The sequence below is a fragment of the Python bivittatus genome, unplaced genomic scaffold, assembly GCF_059951505.1.
Source record: "Python bivittatus isolate LINGU-HERP-01145 unplaced genomic scaffold, Pbiv_v1 ctg000090_np1212, whole genome shotgun sequence".
Taxonomy (NCBI): Eukaryota; Metazoa; Chordata; class Lepidosauria; order Squamata; family Pythonidae; genus Python; species Python bivittatus.
In genome coordinates, this window is record NW_028277046.1 from 6,459,506 (window position 1) to 6,486,118 (window position 26,613).

Here is a 26,613-nt window from a genome sequence, read left to right on the forward strand (position 1 = left end):
CACACCTCTTTATTTCCTTCAACTCACATTTACACATTAGGAAAGAATAAAAACATTTTATTAAAGCTAAAGAAAATTTATGCACAAACAAAAGTAAATTCTTTTTTTTAAATGTGCATTATGTTTAACATTGAAACAGTCTTTTTTTAAAAAAAGTAATAAATATAAAAATAAATTAACATTAACAAAGAAATATTAATATGAAAGAAGAATAATTGTCAAAAAGTCAAGAGTGCATTTAGGGGTGGGCAGCAGTTTGGAAGGATGAATAAATAACAAATGAGAAAACAAGAAGATGACTTGCAAAGAGTCGTCTGTGGACCATCCTTGGCAAACCATTTTTACGCTGAGACTTGAGCAGAGTCTATGTAAAGCCTCTTGGAAGTGCCAGGTTAGGTTCGTTAAATAGTAATGTAAGAGAAAAACTCTTCTGTGCCTGAATAGAAACGCAGATCAAGAACAGAATATCCAGCAGTTCCTGTTGTACTGCTATGATATTCTAAATGTGCACAGTCCTAATCAAATTAAAGCTAAAGCTTAGCTTCATACATAAGCTATAATTAACAGAGTTTTCCACTCTTAATGTTATGTTAAAGAAAAAGACATTAAGATGGGGGGGAGGGCACTTCTGAATGTGGAAAGGAGCAGGCTTTTGTTTTGCATCCCAGCAGTGGACCAATGATCGACGTTGCGTTAGTCAAGGGTTTTTGAGGCAGAATGGAGAAAGGAGATGAAAGAAGGGGTGGTGCAAACATTCAGCAGCCTGAGGGTCTTTCCAAGCGAGAATTAAGGCTGGAAGAGCTCTGCTCGGTGATACACCACTGGGAAATAAGGCACAGTCTGATGGCTTATCCTGGACGCTTCACGGAGTAGGGTGTGAAATCTCCAGCAGATAGATGAGAAGGCAGGCAATAAATATGGAGCTATGAAGCGCGGGGAAGGCAGGTGCTTAATTGTCAGCATCCTCGGTGAGAGAGGTCACTTTGATGCTCCACTTCAAGTATATACCAGGAAGGACGCTTGCTGGTGGTTCTAGAGTCATCAAGCGAAGTAGCAGAATAGGGCAGTAGAGCTACCGATGTTGGGTGGAATTTCTCCAGCTCAAATTGGGATGCCGACGGTGGTGACCTGCTCCTTCAATCCCAGGAGGCTGTAGGCAATACGCTTCTGGTGTCCCGGTAGACGCACTCCGATTCTCTTGATATCGCTGGTGATGCGAAGAACGGAGGAAAAGAATTAGTGGAAAACATTGCAACTTCAGAGACCTTAGGCTTTTTCTTTAAAGTACCCAGCGGCAATATATAAGGGTTCACTCGCTGCACGTTGCGGCCTCTGTGCGATGGAGTTGTCAACCCCCTTACAGTGATCCAAAGAGGCCAGAGAGCCAGCTGCATTTAATAAGCTGCTCTGGCTTTCCTAGCTGCGTAAAATGGCTTAATTATGGGGTAGGTCTTTGGAGCGTTCTCTCCCGGGGGACAGAGCAAATGGAATTTGCTGTGCTGCATGTTTCTGGCGGGAGTTCATAGTTTTACCCTCCTTTATTGTGAAAACATGAAATTCTCACACAGCTGTTCCTAAGTGGATTTTATAAAGAAAACACAATATAAACTCATCAGTGAAATAAACACAGATGGAAAAATGAAGCATGCAAATATGTAAAGTAATTTTCCAGGCTACATTCATGTGAACAAGAAAATGGTATTACGTCTCCCTGGAGTGGCTTTACTCAGAAAGGTGTCTTTTCCAGTGCCATTTACACACACCTTTTGCACAAAACTACATTCTCTACTTGTTGCTAAAGATGAATGAAGGTGATTGACAGTAGAAGAGAGTGGTTTTCTGTCTCAAAAGGAAGGCAAAAGGATGTCCTTAGAAGGAGTCAAGTGGATGCTAATGTTTAGTCAATTGAGACACATCTTTTAAAGGAATAATATAAATTCTTCCTACCAAGTAGAACAGAGACTTCCAAAGAAACCCTAACACAGTAAGATGAGATAGCTGATGCCCCTGGCGTGTGGGTGAAAAGCTAAGTAATAGAAGGGACGCTGCTTAGGGCAAACGTGTGTCTGCAAAGCCACACTCACTCGTTGGTCATCTGCACCACCTTCTCAATGACATTATAGCCGGCAGCCGTGAAGTGCTCTGTATACTGGTGCATTTTGATGGACTCCAGCCACTCCGCCACAGTTCGGAAGGGAAGACCCTCTGAGCCACTGGTGCTTGGCAAGCGGATAGAGATCCTTTGAAGACAAAAAAGGGCCCACGGCTCTTTAGACTTAGGCCTTTTCTAAAATAGGGGAGGGGAGCGGGGGAAGTGAACAGGGTGGTCTCTTTCTTACAGGGCCTGCTTCTAGGCCAAAGGCCAGAGTAAAAAAGAAGCACAGAAAAAGGTTTCCAAACTGCACAAAATAGGTAAGGATTTGAGAACAAGACATACCGAGGGTCAAACTCTGCCAAGGTCTTGAGTGACTCAGGAGCACGGATCAGCTTGTCCAGGATGCTCACAATATCGTTGAATTTAGGTCGCTGACTTCTCTCTTGTTGCCAGCACCGCATCATTAGCTGGTAGATGGCAGAAGGACACTCCAGTGGTGCAGGAAGTCGAAAGCCCTCATTGATTGCTTTCATTACCTGTTTGGGAAGGAAAATAGCAGTTGCCAGTCTGGAGTAAACACCCGTCAGTGACCATCCGCAGACCAAAAGCCCTGTCGGGGATCGGCGAGCAAACCTGCAGCCTTCCCAAAGAAAAGAGCATGGGTGACTGTCTAGAAAAATGGATGGTCAGATAGAACTCACATCCCAAGAGTGAACATCATTGTGGGAACTGCAAAACCCATTCACCCGGCTAGGATAAAAAGGTTCACATTAACAAAGCTTATTAGCTTTCAGTCTTTGGATAGATAGGGTTGATCTGCAGAATGTTGTTTGCCTTTTTAAACCAAGGCTGTGTCCTCTAAAAATATGTATTTTCTCCATATTGTGCGTGGTTTTGATTTTTTGCATTAGTTTTATATCCTGTCTTTGAAGAAAAGTAATACTTAAGATAGATAACAAATAGAATACAGAATTAAAACACAACATTAACATAATTTACAAGAAAAGGCTGGGCGGACTAAAGATTTCTGCGCTGGGCAGAGGGTTGGACTAGAAGACCTCCCAGTGTCAGGTTCAGCCCAAGAACAGCAACGAGGTGATCCGGTACAGTTCAGTTCCTTGGAAACAAAAGGAGAAGACCCTTCTCTGTTCTCCTGACTGGGTGTGGGCGTCTCCCATCCACCAGCCAGAATGTCTTTAAATAGGCCTGTCAGCAGTTGTTGTTAAAAGGAGTCCAGGGCCAATGCAGGCTTAATCCTGCATCTGACCGGAGGATACCCAAGGGCCTACCTCGTGATTGGAGAGCTCCCAGTACGGCCGCTCACCGTAGGACATCACTTCCCAGGTGACAATTCCGTAGCTCCAGACGTCGCTGGCAGAGGTGAACTTGCGATGAGAGATGGCCTCGGGCGCTGTCCATCGGATGGGGATTTTTCCACCCTGAGTGGGAGGAAAAGCAAACCCACACATCAAAACCGCTGACGCTGGAAGCCACAAATCGCAGAGGAAAGCGTATCATCTTTATAAATAAATAAATAAATAAATAAGTGTCCTGTAGCTTCAAAGGTCTTTAACATTTTTGGTTTTCTAAATAATGTCCTTGCCCTTTTGGGCTCCTTGCTGGGTTCACGTATTGTACTGTGGCATACTTACTTTAATCACGATTTGCTAAATAAGGTATAGTGGCCTGGTTTTCATACAATGACAAGCCATAAACCTTGCTTTACAAACCACAGTGATTGAATTCAATCATCATGCTGAGCCAAAACCAAACAAATTATGGTTTAATGCAATATGTGAAGTGAAACGTGAGATAGAGAAGCAGGCAAGCTTTAGCTCTTTGGCAGATATTAATGAATAGAAATCAGTTCCAGGGTGGAGACTCGGCCAACTCCCAGCTATTTTACAAACCTGGGAAGAGAGGGGTTTCTTCATCCACCCATTTCCTAACATACTGGGCTCCCACTGGAGTATGTGGGATAAGACAAATTCATCTATTGACATCTCCCTCCTTCCTTTGTAGATCCCTCTATCCCCCTCCTTGTTTTCCAGATTGTTACTCCATTCAGGGACAGTTCCCTGGTGCTATCCCTAGCTCTAGGTATTTTGTTTCAGCCATTGTAATCTCCCCCTGTTCGCAGTTATCTCGGCAATTCTGGGTTGCAATCATGACTTAAGAGGCAAGGCAGTAGTCTGGGATCACTTACGCTGGTGGTATAAGTAGCATCAGGATCATCCTCCAGGACACGGGATAGACCAAAATCAGAGACTTTGCAGACCAGCTGGCTGTCCACGAGGATGTTGCGAGCAGCCAAATCCCGATGGACATAGTTCATGCTGGCCAAGTACTTCATTCCAGAAGCAATTCCCCTCAACATGCCCACCAACTGTATGACACAAAACTCCCCATCTTTTTCCTGTTGGAGCAAGAACGAAAGGATTCAGAGCCACCATATTTCCAGCTAAAATATTAGGAGGAGATTTTTAAGCAGAAGATGAAAATTCTGGCACAAACACCCAACCCTCTTCATTGTACCAGGAGCATTTTGAGAATTTGAAGTGGTTGATTCACAAGAGAGAAGGATCCTCTTTCAGCTCTTTTACTTTATAGGGGAGAAGAGGTCTGACAGGGGAAAGGAAGTATACCTACCCGTAGGAATTTATCCAGGGCGCCATTCTCCATGTATTCTGTGATGATCATGAAAGGCTTATCTGGAAAGAAAAGGAGATACTGGCTTGTTAAACCCAATCAATATCTAACCTACTGTAATTCCCCAGAATGCAGCCCAATGTCTTGGAGCTAGAAACCAAGAACAAGCAAGGATTCTATCTAGCACTTACATTTGGAGACAACTCCTTCCAAATGAATAATGTTGTGGTGACAGAATTGCCCCATGATGCTTGCCTCACTCAAAAAGTCAACACGTTGTTTTTCTGTGTAACCTGATTTCAGGGTCTTAATGGCCACAGGGATCTCCTTCTTGCCATTTTTCAGAACTCCTTTGTAAACTTCCCCAAATTCTCCTAGCAGAAGAAAAACAGAGGAGTTAAAAGAGTCTTTTCAAAGAATTCCTGATGGAATGGGACATTCCTTTTCTGAAGAAATATAACCTTTCTGAACAAATCAAAACTGTACTACGTGCATTTTCTTTACTGCTCCGTGTGAGATTATTGGAATCTATACCTGCTCCAATAACTTTCTGTCGGGAAATGCACGAAGGATGGATCTCAGGGGTGAACTTCAACAGCGCCTGATTGGGGTCTTCGTAGGTGTGCGGATCCACATAAGTCTTCAGGGGCTTGAGCTGATCTGTAGAGTAAAAGGATAAAAAACTGGAATAACATACAAAAGGAGCTCTTTGCTTTGATGTGGTTAGAAACTATGCCGTAAAGTCAGATCCATACCCGGCCTCTCTGTGGTCTACCTCTTACCAGTTGAATGGAAATAGCCAGGTGGGAACCAGTTTGGTGTCGTGGTTCAGGCATGAGGCTAGAAACTGGGAGACTGTGAGTTCTAGTCCCACCTAGGCACAAAGCCAGTTGGGTGACCTTGGGCCAGTCACTTTCTCTCAGCCCTAGGAAGGAGGCAATGGCAAACCACTTCCGAAAAACCTTGCCAAGAAAACTGCAGGGATTTGTCCAGGCAGTCTCTGAGAATTGGACATGACTGCATGGATTAAAAAAAAGCCAGGTGAACTTTGTTTTTAAAACCAAGAGCAAATGTTCATACTCGGGACCTAAACTGATTAGTGTATTTTGGATCCTTTCCATATTATGCAATATCCCAGCTTTGCTCAATTTTCCTAGTGCAGTAATATGATCAGTGACTAATACTCACCAGACTTGGAGAAGTAAACATCTTCTGATGTCTGCCGGGCCCGCAAATTCTTTTTCCTAAATGAAATTGAAGGGTTAACTGATAACTCCCGAAAGAGAGTACAATCTTCAACTCTTCCCATAGAGACACACACCTCCCAGTAGTTGGATTAAAGAAGCATGTTTTGTAGACTCCTCCTCCTCCTCCATCATAATTAAAACTTTTAAATTCAGAGACCAGTCCATTTTCTTCTACTGAATTTTGGGAGATGTTTATCAATCTCAGCTGCTTCACTGTTTCCTCTTCAGGTTCTCTCCTCTGCAGAAATGGTGTACTGTACCGTTTATTAATATATTTTCTTGCAGGTTTAAAAACCGGAGAAAACACATATCTCTGACTGAAAAACATGTTTCCTTCTAGTTTAATTTTTGATGGCAAACTCAAAAGATATGAAACTAATTGAGACACTTCCCCAAGCGCTAGATGTTGGTCATCTCAGATAGCTTGATAGAATTTTAGATTCCATGTGCTAATTCCTTCTTCCCCCAAGTTTCATGCCCCCTTAGCAGCTGAAGAAACTCCAGCAAGAAGGAAAGCTAGTCGTCTGGGAAGGACAGTTGCTGAAAAAAGAGGTTAGGGTGAGGAAACTAAAAGCACTTTGGAACAGCGTGCACACATCCCTCCCTCTTCTTTGTAGAGAAGATGTGTATTGTTTCTGTGAAACCTATTAGAGTGGAGGCAGCTGGACAACACAAATATGGGAAACGAGGCCATTTTCAGCTCTCTAAAATCACTCTTGTTTTAAAGAAACAGAATTTTAAAATAATACACAAACCTCTGTCGGATGAGCAGAAAAATTATCGCAACTATAACAAGCATGAAGATGAAGCCAGCAATGGAACCTCCGAGGACTGCTGCCGTATTCACGCCATCTGAATCTATGGAGAAAAGTGTGCGGGTGTGAAATATTAGTGTTTTCAAAAGACAAATTACCAGTGTTTGTGGTTCTCATACGATAACTCTGCCTCAATATTATCTTTATTTTGTCTGCCACCTTATTAATCCTAAGAGCTTCCTTCCCCTGCCCCCCCCCAAAAAAACTCACGTTCAGGAAGGGTCTCAAACTCGTGCTCCACGCTGTGGGCCCCGTGACCATCCTGAGTTAGTGCCTGGACGCTCACCAAGTACTTGGTCTTAGGAGTGAGCTTATGGAGAGTGACCGAGTTTCCTTCAGAACGTAGGACCGAGTAGCTGTTTTCATCCTTCTGTAACAAAAACATCAAGCCTTGTGGCTCACTTTTTCTCTACAAAATATCAGCTCCAAAAGAAAGTTAAAAAGCGCAACGTTGGGAAAGAGCTATACCTTCTTCTTGTAAGTAACCTGGTATTTCCAAACATGGCTCTGTTGCCGAGGAGGGACGGTCCAAGATAAAGTTAAACTAGTAGCGGTGCGACTATCCATGGTGACTGAAGTTACTCTTGGTGGCTCTGAACAGTGGGGAAGAAGAAGAAGGGTTGAGCAAAACCTGCCTGCAGCCAGTTATGCTTTTCCTGGTGACGTAATCGCCCTTTCCTGAGATGATACGATCATATTAATTACCAACCCATCAATAACAATCAGTCCACGTTGGATTTACAAATACAGAAGCCGTTTGCTTTCTGTAGGGGACATCTTAGTTACCTTTGCAAGGTTAAAGTGACTACCACCAATGAGAAACCTTTCTCATTCCTATAGCCATGATCAGCATTTAGAGAGGAGCCACACGATCATGTCCATATAACTATCTCTGTAAGTGGCTTCGTTGATTTGGTTTTCTTTAGACCACTGTGTGTTAAAATGGAGGGGTTTGATGTATTACATGCTCTGTGATAACGTATGCGAGAGCAGAACCGGACTACCAAGTTCCAGCAGCGTCCCACCAAATGCCTTAATTCCACGAATGGGGCATGACGCGAGAGCCCTAGCCAGTATGCCTCTTACTGTAGATTACGCTGCTTCCATGGGATCGCGATACCGAAGACCCTCACCTGTTTGGTTGACACTGATGCTAGTGACTCCGTAGCTGCGCTGTGTACTGAAGGAGGATACTCCATTCTGAGCTTCCACTGTGAAAGTGTAGTTAACGTGCGGCTCCAGGTCACTGACGGTCAAAGAAGTGCCGGTGAGCCGGTGTGGATTATCTGAATACCGGAGAGTGGCGTCACAAGGGCGGCACTCCCCTGATTCTGGCCAGCATTGCTCGCATGACACGCTGTAGGTGACGTCTTGGCGGCCTCCCGTGTTCTGGGGTGGGGACCAGCGCAACTGGACTTTGGCACCCAGGCCGATTGCCCTCACTCCGTGAGGCGCAGAGGGGGGCTCTGTCAAACAGAAAACCAAAAGAATAATTGAGAAGATTATTATTTAAACCACCCATTTAACAGATTAACTCCACGTTTGCCCTTGGTGCCCATTGTATATCCCTCTGCCCTTTATCTCCTTTTTTTGGTCTTTGGCCTTTCCTACATCTTTCATTCTGCGTTTGCTCCTTCCTTTCGTCCTTTGATGGATATGGACAGAGCAAAATTGCAGGAGCCCATCCAAGTTTTCTGATTCCAGCGTTAAGGTGCAATCACCTGAATGGGCATTCCCCCCTCTTCCCAGATCTGGAACACTCAAACCCTCTGGATCATCTAACGCTTTCTCAGCAACTTCAGTTTGGGAAAGGGGTCAAATAATGATCCTTCCTAGGATTACCATTCCCAGCGCCATTCTGTTTCTCACTTACTGGTGCATGACATGGAAACTGGATCACTTGGAGCCCGAAAATAGCCTTTGTCACAAGGACACAAAAGGGAGCCTTCCGAAGAAGGCAGGGTGTGCGAGGGACACTTGGAGCAGGCGCTGTTGGAGATGTCTTGTTTAAAGAATCCAGGCGAGCAGGCTGCAAAGAAAACAACACACACATTCATTGGCTCTCTTGGCCTTTGTCACTACAATTCAAGGTAGCGTTGGCCAGTGAATGTCGCCAGTCAGAATCAGCCACAGTCAAAATATTGACAGGGATGATGAACCTCTAAAATTGGAATGAATGTATTACGAGTACCGATATAAAGGCAAGTCCAACCAAGTTCACCAAGATGCTTTCCAAGTTAAGCACTACTTGAAGGGAAAGACACTGATTTTTGAAAACGCAGCTTCATCTTGAAAAAAGGAGAGAAGATAGGCGCACTCTTTGGAATCGTAGCTCTCCTGCCACATTTCAAGGAAAACTAAAAACGAACCAAGTATCCCAGCTGAAGTGTGTTCAGATCAGCACGTCTGTCTGCTGCCATTTTAGTGTTACAGCATATCTTGCTGACGTGCACACACTTTGAATGTACAGCATTGTTGTAATTATGTTGGAAGGTCTGGGCTGCAGAGAAAAGTACCATCCTGCTTCAGAGTATTCGTATTTACTTCCTGGACAAGTAAAGCCTTCCACTGGAAACAGACTTGTTCTCTGATGTCCTGTGAACTGAGTCACTTCCGCTGAGAATGAGCAGAGGAAGAGGTTTCGGAAGCCCCCAGTTCTCGTTGAGCATCTCCCTTGCCAGCAACAGCCTCTGGCCATCAGTGGCATCAGGGCAGCGGTCATGGAGCAGGGAGAAATTCCATTCTGCTTGAGACACAGTGAAAATAATTTTCAAGTGAACCTTCTCAAGCACGTCCTGCCCCCTCAGTAGTGGCAATAATTTATCTTTCGTGCCTCCTGTCTCTTTCTAAGAAGCGTGGGCAATCTGATGGAGGGGGTGCAGTTTGTCTTAGGTTCCAACTAAACCGAATGCTGAGTGGTGCGAAGAAAAGACATAAATAGGCTCCCCGGGAAGGTTTTTACTGGAAGGTATCCTTGGGCTATTGTCGGATGGCTGTACCACTCCTTACATCCTGGGGGATTGGACTGGAGGAGGAATTGCCAGGGGAATATAGTTGGTAGGGAAACCCCTTCACGATAGACGCTGCTCTAGCCCCAAGGACCCCCAGATTCAAGTCACTGAGTGGCTTTGGGGCAGTTCGGCATACAGTAGCTCACCTATTTGTTGTGAGATTAAAGTGAGTAGAAGGACAAAAAATAGCGTCGCTCGCTGAGGTCCCAGATAAGATGCTACATGCCCTTTGAAAAATAATCTTCTTGAACTCGGCAGATTTAATATTTTAAACCTCCTCTGAGTTTCTAAACTTCTGCCCAGACTGAAACTTTATTACCGTATAGAGATTAAATCTAACAAGCAAACAATAGAGATTACACGTTAAATCAAAAAGACAGTCTGGGTTTCGAAAGCGGTCTCTCCAGAAACAGCATTGCCACTCCAACCTCCAGTCTGCATTTTGTGTGTGGTCTCTTTTAGCACATGGAGAAACAAAGACGAGGCAGTAAACCTGCCACAGGGAGGGGTGGGCGGGTGCCCAGAGCAGTTCCTCGGGGAGGGGGGAAGAGTGTGCGTCGGATGTGGAATATGGGGTTTCCTGCAGAAAGCAATGCGGAGGGTGGCTCATGCAGTGTTCATGTTACCAAGACCTTGGAATTCTTGTTTTTTATATACGTTATAACTGTTTGCCTCTTATTATGTCCTTCACCCCAAAACAGAAATTTAGGCAGCTCCCATTGAAATGGGCTTTAGATGGGACAATGGGAAGCTTAAACAAGCAGCTTCTCAGAGAACGGCCAGAGAGTATGTCCATCATGCGATTTTCAGTACGGTAAATTGTCGTATGTAGGCTCAGACCCTCGGGTAGCTCCTTCAGCGTTCATCTAGATTGACTTGTAGTTCTTCTTCATGCCGTTCCATTTCATGAATTTAGGAGTACCTTCATGCAAATTACACGCTCTGTTACTAAACTAAATCTACACACTTATTTTATGATTGGGCTGTCTTAGTGCAGTAGTTGAAGAGCTGGTCTTCTAGTATATTTCAATTTTAGCTGGTCTTCTAGTATATTTTAGGGTTTTTTTTTTAAGTAAAAATGATCCACTGGCAACGGTTATTTTATCAGAGACGGTTCAGTAGAGCAATCAGGAAAATAGGTGCTGTAAGGAGAGTAGCATACAGGGGTAATTTACCGGGATTCGTGGCAAGCGCAGCGGAGATACAGAGGATACAGCCCCTACGTGCGCCTGTGGCGTATACTGTGATCAGGAACGCAAAGGGGGGGGGGGCTTTTCCATAGGCGCTGCGGCCACAGATTGGCCAGAGGACCTGGCTTGCCTGCACTTGCGCAGCGATGGGAAGGAACATGCCACCGGGCGAAGCATTCCGTGCGCATCTTAGAACTGGAACAATACCCCCCACCCCAGATAAACAGAGCCCTCCTCGGCAAAGGCTTGTTTCTGTGCCTCGGGGCAAAAGGGGCCATGTGCAATTAGCAGGCGTGTTGAGGCTCTGCCTTGGGCTCCGCAGGCAGGTGTGTCACCAGCTGCTTCCCTGGTATTAACGGGGAGTGGTGGTTGTAATGGGTAGTCAGGATGCCGCTTAGGCGAGTGTGACCTTCCGCGTGGTCCGTGGGGTCCTCCAGACGTACAGAGTTCCTAAGACTCTTGCTCAGAACGGGAGCCGTTTTTGGAAAACTCCATCCTTGATTGGTTGGCGTTCTCTTAAGTTACATCTTCGCATGAAAGAGGGAAATTCATGCAACACCAATCAGAGGATTAACGTTTCCCTTGCATTGATTATTCTCCTAATGCTGCTACATGACCTCACAGAGGGGGCTCAGAGCTGAAATGCAGTTAGACAATTTTAATTTCTGTATTAAATTAGCATGTAGGTAGAATTACCAGATGCGGGCTACAAACATCTGGATGACCGCGTGATAGCAGCAGATCGATGACGAAAGCTCTGCCTGCATCTGCGCCCAGACCTTGTAGGCGTAGCATAGGTAAACGCAACGCTTCTGAAATTAGTATGTCACGGCAGCAAGTGTAATCTCTGAAGAGGCATTCTTCCTGAATGCTCTCTTAATTTGGTGTTTACTCCTTGCATTTTTAAGCAGTACTGCATTAATAGTGCTAAAAATAAGTTGCCTACTTAATTGGAAGGTGAGACTGTTTTAACTGATGACATGCTGCAGTGCTACTAGAAGTATACATGTAAAGCCTCAAGAGCTGGGATTTTAGGTGCTGCATGCACGCACGCACGCACACACGCCGGTGTGTCCAGTGCATCTCTGTGTGCATTGGTAGGCCGGTGGGCCGTTTTAAGCCCTGTCCTTCTAGAGATCATGCCACTCGGTCCTAAGCAAACCTGTGCTGCCCTTAGGCTTTATGCAGAGGTGTGGCGAGATGGAAGGTGTGCCAGCCTGTTAGGGTGAGAGGCGAGCGATGGGGGAATATCCCCTAAAGAATTCTGTTTGCAAGAGGAAGCTCAATGCAGTGCCAAGGAATAACCCCGCCACTCCTGACATTTATCTTACTGAAGGTCCAAGCAGAGAAGAGTGAGGGAGGGAGTGTGGGGACGGCTGGTGGCAGTGGAAAAGCTGGCAGCAGGAGGTAAAAAAGAGCGGGTGCTTTACACAGGAAGCCAAGAATATCTGTGTTTATTCCTGAAGATAAACTGCCTTTGTTTCCTGCCCAGGGGCCTCCCTTTTCTGGAGGCCAGAGGGATGGGAGGTCAGAGGCTCTTTACACAAAAGGGCAAACTCCTTTTTCCACCCCTCTTCTGCTAGAAGGAGCCGCTGCATCTCTTTTCATGCTAGAGAGGGAGGACAGAACCAGCCCAACAACAGCACGGCCGCCTACGCATAAAATGCAGCCTGCGTTAGCCGGCAGAGTACCCGGCGAGAATCAACTCAGGGTCTTCCCCAGTCTCATTTGGCGGCTCTGAGAAACTGAAGTGCTGTTCTTAGCACTGCACCGGAGAAGCCGGGGAGTCTCTGCTGGAAGAGTGGGTTCGTGCCACGGATCGGAGGGGGAGCGGAAGGACGCTCCGGGTCCTTCAGGCCCACTTCCCAGAGGGGCAGAAGCGCACCGCAGTTGCCCTTGATTTTGATCCCTCTCATTCGGTGGCGTGCGGAGTTGTAGTTACTCCGTAGTGATGGGGGGAGGCTCAGTTGAGGCATAGCTTATTGAGCCACGGGGCGCAGAATGGTCTTTGGAAGAGGCAAGGCCAGCAGCGTCCGTGCGGTCACCTGCCTCCATCCAGCCACTTTGGCTGCTGCCTCAGCAGAAAAGGAGATGCTGCAGGATACTGTTCGATGCTTGCAGAAGCCTCGCTGTGGGTGAGGGTTGCGCTTCACGCATCCCGTTCAAAATGGGGTTATGGATAGGGCGGAGGTCCAGACCAGACTGGTAGTAGGTAGGAGGCACATTTACTGCTAGGTGTCTAACTTCATGAGGGCGCAGCTTCGTGAAGTTGTGCTACAAGCGGAACGCTGTTGTCTGTAGTAGACGGTTCTCTCCCTTCTATCCAAAGGCACCTCTGGTAAGTAGCCCGTTGCAGTCGGCTGCTTGGTCGGGCTGCTGGGAAGCCACGGAAGCCACAGTCCAGCACGACTGGAGGGCACCAAGTTGCAACAAGGCTGGCCTAAAAAAACAGGACAGCCGTTCTGCATTTGGCCCCCGATAACTTGGGGACTGGTGGCAGGCGAGAGGGAAACGCGATAATAGCTTATCGGGTAAGCCTGATAGCGAAGGAAAAAAAGAGGGAGAGGGTGTCAGGAAGGACGGGTGTTCAAGAGGCCTGTATTACTCCATAACCTTGAGAGCCTCTTATCTCCCTCTGCAAAATCCAGGCACATTCCTGAGGCAAAACCTCCTTACCTCAGCTTCCTTGTGCTCTAACACACACCTCCTCCTCCCTACTTACTGTCTAGCTTCCCTTTATATAAAATGCTTGCTATCTTTTGCAAATACTGCTGGTATCTGGAACATTCTGTCTGTCGAACGTATGCCCAGCCACCCGTCGTGACATCAGCTGGCTTTATCGGGCCACATGATTAAATCCTGACCTGACCGAGATCGGCTCTACCCACTTGAAATGCAGGAGGCGGTGCGGAGGGGAACTGCCTGGCGTCCGTACAGCACCTGGCACCCAGCAGTAGCTTCTGAAGCAGAGGAGAGCCCGTTCTGTGCAGAAGGCCTCGCCGGCTCTGCCAGGTGCCTGCAGCACCCGAGGTCTCCCTGCCCGGCTGCTCTTGTCAAGCAGGAACTGAGCCAGAGACGGCACGCCCGAGCTAGGAGACAGAGGGCGTCTCTCGAGGGCTCAGAGGGGAGGAACTGGCTGGTCATCTAGGGCTTCCTGCAGGGCTGGCAGAAAGGCAAGCAAAAACACACCTGCTCCATCTCCCAAACCTCGGGAGTGGCTGCCGGGGAGCCCCAGACTTCCTTTCCCGCGAGGGATCCAGCTGCTGCGCCGGAAGGGGTCCTGGCGATCCGTCGCGGGGCCAGGCCTTGCCCTTGGTCCCGTGACTTCCCCACAGGAGGTGCAAAGCCAAGGGGCCGTTGCGCATCCCCCTCCTCTGCTTGGGGTGGCAGATTCCTTCCTCCTTGCGCGACTGTAACATTCTTTGATCCATCCCAGACTGTGGGATGAGGGGCTGAGTTAAGGGCCTGCAGGATCGGCGGCTTAAAGAGGGAAAAGCCAGGGTGTGCAGCCACCGCTGAGCCCGGTCCTTTCCGCGCGCATTCGTTCTTCCTCCCTCTGCTCAGCCTTGGCCCCAGCAGAATTGAAAAAGGGATAGGAGGGCCCTGCTTCCCTTGGCTTGTCGCTGCCAGTGTGAACCTGCACCTTGCTTAACGTTCACAGAAACCAGAACTGGCGTTTCTGTTCCTTCACCTTTCAAAACGCCAGCTTACTCAGTGCTCAGCAGGCAAGAAATTCAATAAATGAATTAGGACCAGGTCAGCGCTTACTTACCTCGGCAGCTGTTCCCGTCTTTTTCATATCCTTCTCGGCAGAGGCACTCGCCAATGGGCACCAGCCACTCTCCGTCCGAATTGCAGTGCATGAAGGGCTCCTCGGGGGCCACAGCTTCCGAGACACAGATGCCAGGCACCTTGGCCAGGGTCTGCGAATCGGCACCAGCGATGGTTTCTGGGAAGCTGGCCATATTGCGGAAGACTCCGGGGCACTTCTTGTAGTAGATTCGGACCGAGAGGAGCGCCACGCACGCCCCAATGTCCTGGAAAGCCAGGTAGAAGCCTTTGCGGGTAAGGGGCCCTATTGAGCGCACCTCAACGTTGATCTTCACGTTGCGGGTGCTGAAGTCTTCGAGCACAGTGATCTCATCGGGAGCAATCGTGTCAATCTTGTGGAACTGGCGCTTTTGGAAATTGATGCCGTAATCCACATCCGACTCCGCGTAGAAGAGGTTGAACGTTTCCTTGCAAGTGCCGGTCCCGGTGGAGAAGGTGTTGCAGTCCCGGACGGTGAATTTTATTTCAACGAAGATACGCTGGGCTTCCCCACGGTAGATCCAGTTGGTCCGCAGCCAGTTATCCTGGTCGCCCTCCATCACGTTGCAGACGGAATAGATGTAGATAAGGGACTCGTTCATGACGTTCTGGAGAAGGTCCCACTGGTGGAGGGAGGAAAAAACCATAAAGGAATTGTTTTTCCAAAACGGTACATTCTAGTAAAATCAGAACAGAAAAATGGCCAAATCCATCTAATCTTATCACGTTTTCAATTATGGCTACGTGGTTGCTTACCAAAAATTATGAAGGGTGTAGGTGCTATTTTAAGACTATAGACACGCTGCCTTTGGCCATGATAGTTTTATTTAGTTCCCAGAACTACTTTCCAGTGGCCAGTTTGGCCTCTTATCCATTTGTCCATCCTTTCAAGAACCAATGAGGTTAGTAGTTTCCTGTAAGTGTGCTGTTTAATCCGACGCAGAAGTTGTTTTTTAAAATCATCTTCTCCAGGCGAATGCTGCTCTGAATCTAGAAACTGTGATGGAAGGAGTACTTCCGCCTGGATCTCTGATGGAAATTACTCCCACAACAGTATGAAAGTGAAAGAAGACTGATATTTAAAGCAAAGCTTGTTGTGTTTTCCCTTAAAGGGAATGTTCAAGCTCACATATCGAGTTAGCGTTGAAAGTTCACTTCAACCATTTTTCTAAACCAGGAGTAATTTTGCAAGAAAGAACCTGAACTTACCCCTTTTCCATAGGGATGATTGAGCCATCCAAGGTCCCCCTGTGCCTTGGCAAAATCCAGCAGGACAACTAGAAGAGAAAGGACACGTATGGAAAAAGGTGTCTTTTGCCCAGCGCCACCCAATCCCACTAAGCACTCCATCCTGTGGCAAAACAACCCATAAACCGTAGTAAGAGTTCAGGAGAGGGAAAGACGGTTCCCAGCTGAGCCCTCACTGAACAGCTGCGGCTTTCCTCCGCCACAGCAGGCAGCTGAGGAAAAAGAACGATGGGCAGTAATAGCAGAAGCTGCATCTACTATTAGGCCATAACATGTCACGTTTCCTTGCCCTGAGAAGAGGAGCTAGGTACGAAATGAGGAAGGAAGGGGGAAAAGCTGGAATGAGAATGGCTTGGATAGGAGGGGAAGGCAAGGAACCCCCATTTTATGAACCACCCTAGAATCTCCAGATGTCTATTAAGTCAAAAGAATTAAATGCCATTTGCTCTTCCAAACAGATGCCACTTAATTATTAAGGGAGACTGGTGCTATGCCAGTTGTTGCTCACTGAAGTAGAGAACTCTCCATGTGGGAAAAGGCCAGTTTTCTGCTGAAGCCACTTAATTCTATGCATGTGTCTTTCTCCCTGATCCTATGGATATCAAATCTGGGGATTGCCTATCCAGAAGCCAAAGGCAGGATTTATAATACCAGCCGACTCCTTGACTTTGGAGGCCTGCCTTAACTGGATTCATGTTCACGCCTGCCGAACGTAGGTGTTGAGGAGCACGAGCAGGAGCAGCTTGAGCCAGACCCAGGTGCTCGCAACTCCCTGTGGTGTTTGCAGAAGCCAACTTTGCCCCAGGGCACCCAAACAGAACTGAACAAAACCGGGCAAGTTGAAGGAGTTTCTTAATCTCCTGGTGGCTGCTGTGGCATCCTTACTTGAACAGTTATGCTAACCACCCAACAGTTTAAGTTGGTGAAATGGATAGAGGAGGGCCGGCAAAAGCGAATCCTGCAGGAAGGAGGGAAGAAGGCCTGGCAGATTTAGCAAACCTGTTGGGTATAAAATCAGCAACAGTGCCGGATTAGGAATTGCTGGCATTCCGCCATGCAGCCCGGGTCATATAAGGGAGGCACACTGGGAAGATCCTGGAAGCAGCTTCGGTGCCTGGAGAATGAGATTCCATCGTCTCTGCCAGGACGAAGCGGGGACAGGACTCTCCCGCGTTTCCCCTCTGAGCTCTGGGTTTGCAAAAAAGGGATGGCTTATGGAGAAGACCAGTGTTTGGAACTATTTCTAGTTGTTTTTCAGCTATGATCAGAGTTTCCAGAATGTCCTACATCTATTTCTTTTTAAAACATACTCTGGTCCGAAATATCCTGTATGTCACTCACACCTGTACACACACAACATATTAGCAGTCTCCTTCTTCCCTTGTGGGGTTCCCTTCCCTTCGCCGGGTGTCCTCCGGGCCACTGAGCCAGCAGGGATCATTTCCACCAGTGCTGGAGCATCAGTCGCAGGATGTTCTCAGCTGGAGGAAGGGCTCGTGGAGTTTTTAATTTCTGCAGGCGGGAGCGTCCCTAACCTCCAGCATTCTCCTCAAGCAGAAGACGCTGCCTTCTAGGGAGCGTGTTTATGAGACGCCGTGTGGCATCGGACCGAGTGCCACTTGCTCCAGCCCCGTGTTCGCTCAGTGGCTATCCCGACATCCCGGTGGGCACCCCATTAGCCAGGAACAAGAGCACGTTCCCCTTCACGGTGTCCAGAAACCAGTGCGCTAAGGCCCACGGCCCGCGATTCTTACAGTAGGACCTAGCCGTAGTTACCCATAGCCGTGAAAACCTCCGCCAATGTATTTAATCCCATTTTAAAGCTGTCCAAGACGGTAGCCACCTGCGCATCTTGTGGTAGCAAATTCCACACAGTGCCACATGAAGAAATTCTTTTTTGATCTGTCTGGAGTCGTGCCACGTTTGGGTTCGTGGGTGGGCCTCTTTGGCTGCCCGTGTGCTGGTCGCCTCCTTCTGCCTGAGAGGCTTTAGCTGAGATGCTTCCAGGGAGCGAAGTAAGCAGATGCTCTGCGTAACGTTGACCTCCTCAGCATGCAGCTGCTTAACTCTTCTGACTGCCTCTGCGCTTTCTGCCAGGGCTCTGTCCGCTAATACGCGACCGCCTGTATGACACCAGTCTCGGAAAGAGATGCTGTGGGCTCCCCTCCTTACCTGGCAGATCTATTCAGGATCTGCTGTGTTTGCCATTCACTCTCCAGAGATCCTTTCCTCCCACTAATCTCTTCCAGACAAATGTATTGGATAGCACAACAAGATTCAGTTGCCAAATTGCTGAAGGTTTCACTTAAGTCACATCTGAGCCCAGAAAGCGAGACCTGGCAGTCTCAGATGGAGGGCAGAAACTTGTGTATGGGGGCCGAGGATGGTGCTTGCTTGTTCCCACCTGGGGCTCCTTCAGAGTTCTTAAATTTCACAGAAAACTCCTTTTCTTGGGTGTGCAATTTCTTGACCTCAGCTGCCTTATTCCTTTCATTCTAGGGCAATCTTAGGTTACCCTGCTAATTCATAAAACAAGAAGAAATATTGCATGTCCAACTTCCCCAGAAGAAGCCCCAAAACACAACCAGCTCTGTTGTCTGCAGAGCCAGAGGGGTGACCTGCCCAGGGTTAACGTGCAGAATGCGCTCTTGCTGTGCTTTAACGTCTTTGTGGTCCCAAGATTAAATGAGCGTGGCTTCTTGAATATTTCATCGACAGGTAGAAGGGGATGCGAAGTAAGTTTTGTGGCGGCTGCTCTATCCCCTTAGAAACACTCCCCGGCTCCACTCTTCCAAGATTCAGTGCAAAGTCCGAGCCCCATAATTTCAGGGCGTGCCACAAGACTCTTTTCCCCTCTCAGTCTGGGCTCCTGGCAGCAGAGGGTGTCCTTTTGAGAGCCAAAGGCTGTTTAGTTCTGGCTGGTCGCCATGTTATCTTGATATGTGTCATTTCTGAATTCTTGCATTTTGCCCCAAGAAACGAGAGAGTCTTGGAGAGACAGAAAGATGACTAAGTGAATTGCCAGGGAGGGTTTGCGTGCTTTAAAGCCTTACCCGCATTACAGCCTGCCAAGAGGATTCTTCCTCGGCTTAAAAAATGCTGCTGCACAAAAGGGACACCGCGCAGCAGGTGAATATCTGACTGCAGTATTTATTTCTGCCGGTGTTCTGGCCCAGTCCTCCTTATAGGGTCCTCTCGGTTTCTCTCCAAAAGCTAAAACAACGTAAGCTGTAGAGGTTCTCGTATTCCTGCTGCCCTCACAGCCTGTGTGGCATGCTGCATTTTCAACTACATCTCCATTCCTACTTGAGAGACGTTACTGGCTCCGTTACGCCTCCGGAAACTCCTTACACAACCTGCCTTGCAGGACCTCCGCTTCCCCAGGTAGGGCTCACCTGCAGTCATTCATTTCTGCAAGAACTGTCGAGAGATTTAAGGTGCCCTGAGTCCGGTCCCGTGTTCGTGGCGACACTTCTCCCCCCAAACGGGAGCGGTAAGTTAGCCACCTTGGGGCCCGGGTGGCTTGACGTACAGCCTCAGCGGCCCTCCAGAGGAATTATAGCACCAAAAAGGCTTTTTACACCCCCTGCCCCCCCCACATTAACCTTCACTTCTGGATTATCTGCATGACTGGCACAATGGTGTACAATCCCATCTTCCTTTTTTGCTGTACATTCTTCCAAGAAGAGATGACATGGGCCAGGGGGCATTTCCTTAACTCCTTTGTGAGGAGGGGGCACGTTCTTCCTAAAAGCTGCTCGGCCCCCTTTTCCAAGGCTCACTTCAGCTGTAGAGGAGCCCTGCTGGCATCTGGAGTCCAGTCTCCATCAGAGGCCAGGTTCTAGCCAGATGCCCTTCTCTTCCTGTATGCAGAAGTAGACTGCTTCCAGACGTGTCTACCTGCCAGCCTCACTACGTACACCAGAGCAGGAGATCAGCTCCGCAGGAAAGCTAAAACTCCTTTTGTTGAGATTGGATAGAATAACCGAATCTTGCGAGTCTGATTGTGCTGGACCTCCTCCTCCTCCTCCTAGTCCAGCGAATTAGGGAGGCGTCTCGTTGTTCGGGGGATAAAAAATGTTTCAGCCCCTTTTGCCTAGGAAAGGATTCCTGCCGACAGTATTTCCATCAAGGCCATCTTCCTCACGGCCACACTGTCGTTCTCGATCCGTAGTCGGTGCGAACGGCCGCTAAGGTGAGACCCGCTTTGCTGGGTCAGACCAAAAGCTCCTCTCGGGCACTGCGTATCTAGAGAGCTAACTCTGGCTTGCAAGCCTGCTCTAAATGCAAGAGGTGTCTTTCGGAATTAGCTTTCAGCCTAATTGCCCTGACAGAATGATCCTCAAAATCACGATCATCACATAAAAAAGACACGCCAGGATTTTGCACGAAACCACCCCAGCTGTTTGATTTATAACCTTTCTTCCACTGGATGCAGGCTAGAGTGTGTCATTCTCCTTTTTTATCTTCCCAGTAACCGGGGTGGGGTGGGGTGGGGTGGGGAGACTCGGAGAGAAAGCAGACCCAGTGAGCTTTGCGATGAGCTGTGGGTCCAACCTGCTCCTCTGACTCTTGCCCTTCGTGTAGCTGCATCAGGTTGGTTGCAGTTCCTGACCGTTGTAGATCGGGAGAGGGGCCTAAGAAACCACAGCCCCTCTTCAGCTGCTGTCAAGAGAGGGGGGCAGAGTGGCTTCTCCCCCCAGGAAACCCATTCCCGTCCCCGCTGCCTCTCTCCCCATCCTCCAAGCCTTCCCTGGACCCGTCTCCTCCCAGAGCATTTGTAAGCAACATCTGGAACCGCTTTTCTTTCCCACCAATTTCCAGAGTTAATTTTAAACCTTACCCTCTTCCCTTTACAGTGCACAGGCTTTTTTACTGCCTGTTTTTCAGTCCCGTGGAAAGCCGGGGGCGGGGGGAAGCCCACAGCTCTGCGCATGGCTGAGGAACCGCGGCTGGGCGTGTGGCTCACGGGAATCCGCCAGCCGGGAGCCCTGGAACGGATTGCGGCCCAGCCTGACAGCAGCAAAACCTCAAATCAAAGTTCTGGCTTAAAAAACCTCTGAATTTGCATGATTTGAATCTCCTCCTGACGAAACACGATGAGGTGCCCTAAGAGAGGGTACTGCTGAGCAAAAAAGCCAGTTTTCCTCCCAAGAAGCCACCGGGAGCCCCGCGTGCGCGCGCTCCTGGTACGGGTTTGACTTTAGGCCTCCTCGGCAGCTCTCATCGGACAAATTGAACCGAGATCCCTGCTTGAAGCTCTTGGCACCCATTACCTTAGTTTCCAAATTGTCGGGACTCAAATACAAACCACAAGGGATCACGAAGACTTATTTTAAAAAGAAAGAAAGCCCTTGGAGGAGTTTCAGGATTTTTCAGTAGAACATGGAAAATGTCTGTGTCTGTGCAGAAACACTTTCTCCTGGCCACGGACGGCCACAACGCTAAAGCAAGCTAGCGAGTCCCAGGGCGAGAAGCACCAAAGCATGTTACGATGTGGGCCTCGGGCTTAGCCCCTGCCCTGCGTCTTTTTGAGCAAGAGCAGTGCCCAGGTTTGCTCTCCTGGGCGAGCAGGCGGGCAATGTTTGTTTGTTTGTGAAAGTATCTGACTGTCTGAAACCGACTGGACTGGGTGGCTTATAGAATTACATGATAAAAAGGAAGCGACAAAGACCATAAGCATGATTAAAACTCAGAGCAACTCGGAGTAAGAGGCTGAAATCAGAGACTTGTTTTCAAACAAGCATTGCTCAGTACAGTCAATCCTCAGAGGCCTCTGGAAGAACCACAATTTTGCCGTGAGGGTGGGGAAATCTGTACTTCCAGTGGCCAGAGGAGCGGAGCCGCCGTGGCCACCGTCTCCCGTCGGCCCCCTCACCCCGCAGGTGGGGACCCTCGGCCCTTCATCTGCTGTAGGCCTGACATGGTTTAGAAGGGGGAGAAAAGTCCAGAGGCCGCGAGGGAAAAGGGGCAGGCAGGCAGTCAGAGTCATTAAAAATCAAACCAATGAACCAACAGAATGCAGCTCTTGTATGAAGCTGCACAACCAAGACGTAAAAATTGACGCACCCGCTTCAAAGGTCCCGCTGACGGTTCCACCTGACTAGGACGCAAACGGCGGCCATTAAGCCTTTAGATTGGAAGCCAAGTTGTTTTGGGCAAACTGGAGGAAAAAGGATCGCCGCAATCCTAACGTGACTGTGGATCACCACCCGGGGATTTGACCCAGAGGAGGAGGAGGAAGGCTCAGGACGAGGGAACTGTGAAGAATGATCTGTGCACCACCATCACCAGGGTTTCAAGATGTGGTTTTGGAAGAGCAAACGCATGAGGCCCGCTCTGCAATTGTAGCATCGGAATCGGAGACAGTCCACAATTTGGAGAGCTGGGCTTGAAAGCCGGGCTGGAGGGGAACTGCTTACTGGACAGATCTCTCCTGGTCTCCCCCTCCCCCCCATAATTAGAGCCCAGACGGCCATCCCTGCCTCTTCATTAACATTCCTGCCTTTTCTTGCAAGCCAAACATTTCAGATTTGAGGTTTGGAAGACGTTGCCCTGTGTTGTGTGTGTGTGCGCGCGTGTGCGCGCGTGTGCGCGCCTGGGGGGAGTTCTTGTAGGGCAGGCTTGACTCAGTCTAGCAAAAGTAGCAGCCGCCGCCGCCGCAGCCTGGCCGCTCCCATTGCCAGACAGGCTACTCCAGTCCCTCTCCAGATGCTTACAGAAAAGCTGAGGGTAGTGCCAAAGGAAGGGAGGCAGGGCTCGGCCCTCTTGCTGTCTTTCGGGGACCAGGGGCAGCTCTTCACCCAAACCGTCCGACCCCTGCACTTCCTGGGCAGCAGAGCTCCCACCCAGAGGAGCCGGGGCTTAGCCCAAGGCTGCCTTTCCCCTCGCTGTGCTGGAGTGGTGGAGCTGAGGGAAGAGACGGGGCCGTGCTGGTGGGAGGAAGACCCCGACTGCCGGGGAAAGGCCCGAGTTAGAAGAGGCTTGTTGTCAGAGACCCACAGCATTCCAAGGCTTGGGGTTTATCTTTGCAGGTGCGAGACCCACACCGCGCTGCACTCCTTTGTCCCGATTTGGGGAGAGTTGCTTATTGTGACCAGGAACACTTTAATAGCATCTCTGGTTTGATTAACGTATTGGAATAATCTCACAACTTTTAGAGATGAGGGGAAAGGCTCCAGGTTAAATCCTAGCTTTCGGGACATAATGTAATACTTCCAAGGACATGTCTAGACTTGCTCAGCGGAAGGGTTGCCCTCGGAGGCTGTGGTTTTTTCCCTCCTTCCTGGTAGCCTATCGTAATGCTAGGCACGGGAGACTTGGCCAAGTGGAAGATGGCCTGTCAGGGGCTAACTCAGAAGTGACATTTTGAGTGTTCTGCTTTCAGGATGTTCTAGCCTTCCAACATGATTCAGGAGGAGGTAGCTCCTGAGCGCTAAACTCAGAAGGGGTTGATATTTCAACTGACCAGGTCCCACGTCCTGTACTGCCAAGTGTGCAAAAGCAGTGTATCCAAAGAAGGCTCAAGTTTGAATTGCTCATTTGAGGGGCTGGGAGTAATACAGCGCTCCCCATCTTATTAGGGAAAAGCAGACATGGTTCGCTGAGCCATTCAGGCAAGAACAGGAAGCGGGGGGGGGGGACAGGGGGGAGAAAAGCATATTTTCATTCCAGATCATTTTCTCTCTCTCTGTTTTAAGGAAGCTGCTTCCCTTGAAATACAGTAATACACTGATCACTACTATCCTGGTGTTGATTCAGCGCCCTTCCCTGACCCACCCTTCTTCGATGGCAACCGGAATATTTGCCTTCATTGCTCAATCTGGTATGAACCATCAGTATAGCTGTGTCTTGGTTGTGTAACCAAGGTGTTGAATCAGTACACTCCCTCCACTTCCACCTTACAATTATTTCTGAATGAAATTTCTTTCTGAGTTCTCATCTGGGTGATAACCCCATTTCTTGCCCCATTCGAGGGGTTAGTCCAAAAAAAGGAGATGCAGCAGGGCCGCCTAACCCCCTCTTGCTTGGCTGCCTTAGTTTGATTGCAAGCTTATAGTTTCACAGAATTCTTCACAGTCCATTCAATATCACAATTATTTCCACGGAGGTGAAAGCAACCTTCTTCTCCCAGAGGTCGAAATCTCTTCTTCTAGCCAGTTCTCTGTTTTCCATAATCATGAAACAAGTCACACTGCCTCACAGAAACACCAAGCCTTAGCTGTTGATCTGATCCAGCCCTGTGTAACTTTACAATGTCCCGTTCCTGTCTTAGCCTTCAGTTGTACAAAGAGCTCTTCAGAAAATCAGAGATCCTTCTGCTTAAAAGTTAGAGGCAAAACCCTGATTTCTCATCTGATTAAAGGGCCACCAAACCTGGAAACCCCAAATACAGGATGAGGCAAAGCATTTTCCAGCAGTCTAGACTGTGCCTGAATCCGAAGGGCCCGTGCAGGAGTCATCATCGATATCCATCTCCTCCTCCATTAATTTTTCTAATGCCCCCGACTATCTTCCCTATAGTATTTTTGATTTAGCACACGCGCATATCTAAATACAATACAAAATCCTATCCTGTGGTGTTGAATTATAGATACACAATGTGTGTCTTGCCCTTCTCGTTCTTACGCACTTGGGGCAACTTACAGTTTAAAATCAAATACTGTACTGGGGGGGGGGGCGGCATCCTGGACACTGTGTCTCCGCAGACGCGCTGCAGCCGAACTAAGGCAGCCGTTTCGGGGTGTAGAATTCTGCGGCACCTTCCCACCTTCGACTGTACCGCGCATTCTTCGGTGCGAAGTGGTGCAAGGGTCTGGGCGAGCCCTGCGAGGGCAGGGTGGCCGGTCGCTTCGTAGCCACGCTTCACTTTGACTGCCTACAGCCACCATCTTTTCCAGTCCTGCTGCTCTGAGATCTGGTGGGCCAGTTCCCCTCCCCTCCCCTCCCGGCATCTCAACTTTTCGGAGGGAAGAGATGAAAGTTTGCAGAGCCGCTGGACAGAAAGTAATCTTGGCCGTACGAGTCAGGAGGAGGTTGGATTAAGCCTCGCCCCGGTGGGCCGCGTGGGAGAGAACCGCGGGAGCCCGTGCGCGGCCTCGGCTCGGCCGCGGAGGGGAGCAGTACGTGGGGCTCCCTTCCTGCCCCCTCCCAAGTAGGCTCCCGCAACTGCAGCGCAGCCGGGACGCGTGGGGACGGGCGTGTGCGCCGGGGGGAGAAGAGGAAGGGCGGCCGCCGTGCCTCGGAGGTTCTTACCTTCCTGGGTCTGGGAGCTTCGGAACGTCTGGAGCAGGAGCAAGAAAGGCACCAGGAGGGCCCCGCTGACCCCTCGGAGGCCGCCCATGCTGGGGCTGTAAGGTGAGCCTTCGCCTGCTCGCTGGTTTGCTCCCCTTTCCTCCTCCGGAGTCGGAGTCGGAGTCGCCTTCGCAGGGTGACTCACGGCCGAGCCCGGCTGCCACAGGTCGAAAAGCTCAATGGGAGCTGGTGGGAAAGTTCTCGCCCTGTTCATTCATGCCTGTGCTGACGTCACCTGGGCCACGCCTCCGGGGGCCGTACGATTCTCCCTCGGCCGCCCCCGGGAGCCCCCGGCCTTCGCTCGGAAACCAGCTGGCGAGAGAGAGATTCCCTTTTCCGGCTGATAAAACTGGAAGCGACACGGGCTCCTTGGGCCCCTTGGTCTTCCAATTCAATTCAGTTCCAATTCAATCAGCTTTATTGATTAGTCTCACAACCTTATCAACCTTGGTCTTCCAGACGAAGGGAGCGCCGAGTGAGTCTCCCCGCAGCTCTTTGCCCGGGGCAGCTTTGGAGGGGAGCGCGAGAGAGAGTCGTGGTTTGTCGACCCTGCTAGCCAGGGCCGGGGAGAGGATGCAGGGGTCTTCGCATGGTCCCAGGACCACCCGCAGTACCGCACAGAAGCGCCAGCCCTGGGACGGAGACCAGCACTTATTCTAGCCCCCAAATCGGTTACGGCTACTCTGAAAATCACGCGAGAAGAAGATTGCACCTCCGCTACTCCCCAAAACTCCTCTCAAAGCCAAGCCCGGGGTGTGTGTTCCCATCTGCCTTGTGATCTCCCCCTGCCCCCGTAAGGGCAGACCCCTGCTCTTGGTAGAAGGCAGACGTTGCTTCATCCATTTTTTTTTTTTTTTTGATTTGGGCTCTCAAAGACATCAGATGGTATATAAATATTAAGCTCTTGATCATTCAATCCATAATCCTATAATTTGGAGAGAATACTACCTAACTTACCTAAATATGACTTACGGGTAATAGGCTGCACTATTAAAAGGTTATAATTCTGTGGTCAGAACTACCCGGTTCAGAGACCCCCAGTTTTTGTGGCTCACGTTTTTTCTGGCCAGCAACACAATTTTTTTCTGTATCTTTTCCCATCCATACTGATAGTCTGATCTGCACACAGAAGCTTTATTGACGAGGGATTGTGGATCTGTTCCACAACGTCACAGCTTGTGGGGCTTGTGGGATGGAAGGAGGAGGCTGCTGGGAGCCTTGGCATGTTGCCACAACATATGCTTTAAAGGGGAT

General features: G+C 49.1%; 1 protein-coding gene across 1 annotated transcript; it reads right to left on the reverse strand.

The window, feature by feature from the left end:
- EPHA2 (EPH receptor A2) lies at positions 1-25,550 on the reverse strand. The gene is made up of 17 exons (XM_007439750.4): positions 25,321-25,550; positions 16,027-16,094; positions 14,780-15,440; positions 8,680-8,835; positions 7,940-8,272; positions 7,275-7,399; positions 7,017-7,176; positions 6,747-6,849; positions 5,933-5,988; positions 5,279-5,404; positions 4,936-5,118; positions 4,745-4,806; positions 4,302-4,511; positions 3,385-3,534; positions 2,438-2,631; positions 2,085-2,240; positions 1-1,207 (listed from the first exon to the last, which is right to left on the reverse strand). Exons 1-17 carry the CDS (start codon positions 25,406-25,408, stop codon positions 1,102-1,104), a joined length of 2,937 nt encoding a protein of 978 aa, XP_007439812.1. The 5' UTR covers positions 25,409-25,550; the 3' UTR covers positions 1-1,101.
- Between the last annotated feature and the right edge of the window lie 1,063 nt (positions 25,551-26,613).